Source organism: Loa loa, assembly GCF_000183805.2.
Source record: "Loa loa unplaced genomic scaffold supercont3.782, whole genome shotgun sequence".
Taxonomy (NCBI): Eukaryota; Metazoa; Nematoda; class Chromadorea; order Rhabditida; family Onchocercidae; genus Loa; species Loa loa.
Window position 1 is genome coordinate 1 of NW_018108962.1, and position 3,454 is coordinate 3,454.

Sequence of the window (3,454 nt, forward strand, 5' to 3'; positions counted from 1 at the left end):
CCGCTGAATATGTTACACCTGAAGCATCCGCGAAAACATGAGATTCCAGATGCCTCGGTGGTATAGTTACTAACCTTGGTAATTCTTTTAAATTCTTTGACAGTTATGATAAGAGATTTCCACTCTTTTTTTATCTCCTTCATTCATGATATGGTTGCATGTGTTGTTGTTTCACCATAACTGTTGGAGGAATAATTTGATTCTTATCGTGATAGGGACCAGAAATTCCGGTGGGTCATATTGAGAGGCCAAGAAATTGCAAGATTTTCTCTTCGTTGTTTTTTTTTCGGACCACGGTCATAAAATTGCCTTGATATTGTCCCGATCGTTCATTCATTTAATACCAAGGATTTTTCTTTGGTCTGGTTGTGCTCTATCATGTTTGGGTATCACTAAAGGTTTTTTCTTATCTCTATCATTATATCACTCCCTATATTCTCCAAATGATAATCGAGTGCAGCAAATATAGTAAAAAGGGAAATAATATTATTCCAAAGGGTACTCTTCGAAATCGATAACATTTCAGATTTTGTCCGGATATTTCACGGTTGATGTCCTTCAACCAGAAAAATCGAGTGCATTACTCTCTTCGGGATGTAACTCCAGTTGTACGAAGGTCCTTTCTATATTTGCCGTTATTACTTTTTTCATCATTTTAAAACGAAGTAGTACCAAATGTGGAAATGATATTGGACTCCCATATAACACATTATTTAAACTCTTAGTTCCTTTAAGATGAGCCGAAGCATCATATACATATTTTAGATTGTACTTTTGGTGGACTTACTACTTCATGATGAGGCAAGTAATGAAAATTATACCAGCACGGTCCATATTGGGTTGTACTTCTTCAATTATATTGGAACGCAGATCACTCCATCACACTACCGAAGTCGTTATTGATTTTGTTGAAGTCTTCTAATCAGCGTTCTCACACGTCCAAAGCATAACCTAAAGTTAGCGCTTAATTTGACATTCAGTTCCTTCCGCTGCCAGCGAACCTGGTATCTTCCCTTGTCTTTGGTGGTACTTTTTTTAATTAAATCTTCCTTTGTCTTTGGTGGTACCTTTTTTAAATTGTTGCAGTGCTTGCTCATCATCATGAGCACTTGGTGATTCATTAATTCCAATGAATTCCAATCTCCAGAACTGATTTATATCTGGTTTACGAGTTACGTTGGCCACACGTTGGATTATTGCTTGTAAATATTAGTTATTAGTGAAATATTAATTAGTTCGCTTATATCTCCACTTTCAACTAACATAATCCAATTTTTGATTGAAGCAATGAGAAGCCTGAACTCAGTTGAATTCCTTTCAATCGAATAAATTTGAAGAAGTAATCAGCTCCAATAAGCATGTTAGGTTGTTTTCGATATCCCTTTAAATCATGGAAATTATTATTAGCATTCGTAATTGGTTGTTCGATCATTTCATAACATGCTGTATTACATTGATCTCGATTGTTATCGCTTCTTCTCTGATTAATACTCCAACTCGTATTTTAATTAAAAAACGTTAAATGGGTACTTAATTCCCAAATAAAGCTATTGTTCTTCAGCTTTAGTTACTTTCAGCTAATTTGCTAGTTCTTCTGATATGAATGATAATTGTGAACCAATGTCAAAAAATGCTGGAGCTTTTCTTTGGAAAACAAGCATTTCTGGGTTAAAGACCTTTACCTTTTTCCATAGAAGTAAAACTTCTTTATCTACTTGAGGCATTATCGAGTTTGTTGACGAATCGTTATCATCTGCTTTATCGCTGATATGGCGAATGGAAACAAAGGAACAATAATCTCCTTGTTGAAAGCCAGACATCTTTGCTGTATATGCCCATGTCGTCTTAACTCTCTACAATGTGCGCTCCATGAGGAAGCTAATTCTTGTAATCACAAGCGGTACAAGCACCCTCCCACTCGGAGAAACGGACCATCCTGAGCGTCAAATCATTTCTAAAGATGCGTTTCGACAGGTCGGTTGGTTGGAGGATATCAGGCGTGATTTAATCTTTTCGTTTAGTTTTCGTTATCAATTTGTTGTATCGATGTCGTAATTGCAAGTTCGTTGTTATATTGATAAATTTATCGCAATAAAGTTTAATTACCCAAGTTTGCAGCACTAGCAACTAAAGAGACAGAAAGAACCCTCAGTTTTGTCACGGTTGAAGAAAATCGGCAACAAAATTTGATCCAGCCGGCCGGTTTAGAACCAGCGACCTAAGGATTCGATTGAGAAAGAAACGATCTAAGGATTCGATTAAAAAAGAAGCGGCCTAAGCATTCGATCAAGAAAAAAGTGAGTCTTATCCAATCAAGAAAGAAGTGAGTCTTATTCGACCAAGAAAGGAGCGAGTAAGTGTTGTCCGATCAAGAAAGAAGCGAGTAAGTCCTACTCGATCAAGAAAGAAGCGAGTAAGTCTTATTCAATCAAGAAAGAAGAGAATAATTCTTACATCAGCTCGTAACAAGGCTTGAAAATGGTCGAAATAGAAATATGCGTGTAAAAGATTCAATGAAGGAAAGTTCTCTTTCCTATCTCATTACAAGAAATTTGAAGTGTCTTGAGAATACTGCGAGAAAGGTTTTCGAAAAAGCAATAGAACTACGAGAAAAGGATTTATCGGAAGGATTAAGTTACGAAAGAACGGTGGAATGGCTAAAGGGACAAAAATCTGATGTTGAGAAACAAGTAATAGTGACGGTATAATCTCCAAGGCAAATGATTTGGAGATAGAGTGGAAAGAATTGCTACGCCCAGCAAATGATGATGAATGGCAGAATAACGTTGCATCATATGAAGATTGTTTGTATGAGGGATACTGTCTGTTTGACAAAGGAAATAAGCTTTATTGTGAAAGAGCTTCACTCCTTATGAAACTAAATCGAATAAGTAAAACAATCATAGAAGTTAAAATGAAATATGAAAAAGCAGATCATGAACCACCAATAGCAGAGGAGCAAAAGAGTCCAGAAGATTTAATTAAGATAATCACGACCAGTAAACCACCGACTTTAAAATCGGTAGAATTTGATGGCGACCCGAGAATGTGGGGCCAGTTTATCAGCGAGTTTGAAGAATCAATTCACAACGGATTTAACGTCCACACGAAAATTCATGCATCTGTTAAGCAGTTTGAAAGGAGAAGCAAGAGAACAAATAAGTGACTTCATGGTAAATAAAGAAAATTACCTACTGGCTTTAGAAAATTTGTATGAACGATATGGTGATAAATTAAAACAAAGGAACCATATAAAAGCTTAGAAAGAGTTCGATGCTCAAATAAAGAACCATTTAGAACGATAAGTGTAGCGAATTTTGTTCGGGTTTGTTTGAGAGGGTGATGTAGGAGACCACTATTGCCAGCGATTTTACGCGAGATATCGTCGTTGAGTTGGATTGAGTTGATGCAAACACTATGAATTGAGTTGAGTTGGACACGCACCAGATTGTAG

At 36.4% G+C, this 3,454-nt stretch overlaps 2 protein-coding genes across 2 annotated transcripts; one reads left to right on the plus strand and one right to left on the minus strand.

Annotated features, from left to right (window-relative positions):
* Positions 1-1,577: 1,577 nt before the first annotated feature.
* Positions 1,578-1,820, minus strand: LOAG_13748 (pao retrotransposon peptidase; the record flags this gene model as incomplete). Its single annotated transcript, XM_003149254.1, has 1 exon — positions 1,578-1,820. One exon carries the CDS (start codon positions 1,818-1,820, stop codon positions 1,578-1,580), a length of 243 nt encoding a protein of 80 aa, XP_003149302.1.
* A 675-nt stretch (positions 1,821-2,495) lies between these two features.
* On the plus strand, positions 2,496-3,166 carry LOAG_18974 (hypothetical protein; the record flags this gene model as incomplete). Its single annotated transcript, XM_020451634.1, has 2 exons — positions 2,496-2,690; positions 2,717-3,166. 2 exons carry the CDS (start codon positions 2,496-2,498, stop codon positions 3,164-3,166), a joined length of 645 nt encoding a protein of 214 aa, XP_020304566.1.
* Between the last annotated feature and the right edge of the window lie 288 nt (positions 3,167-3,454).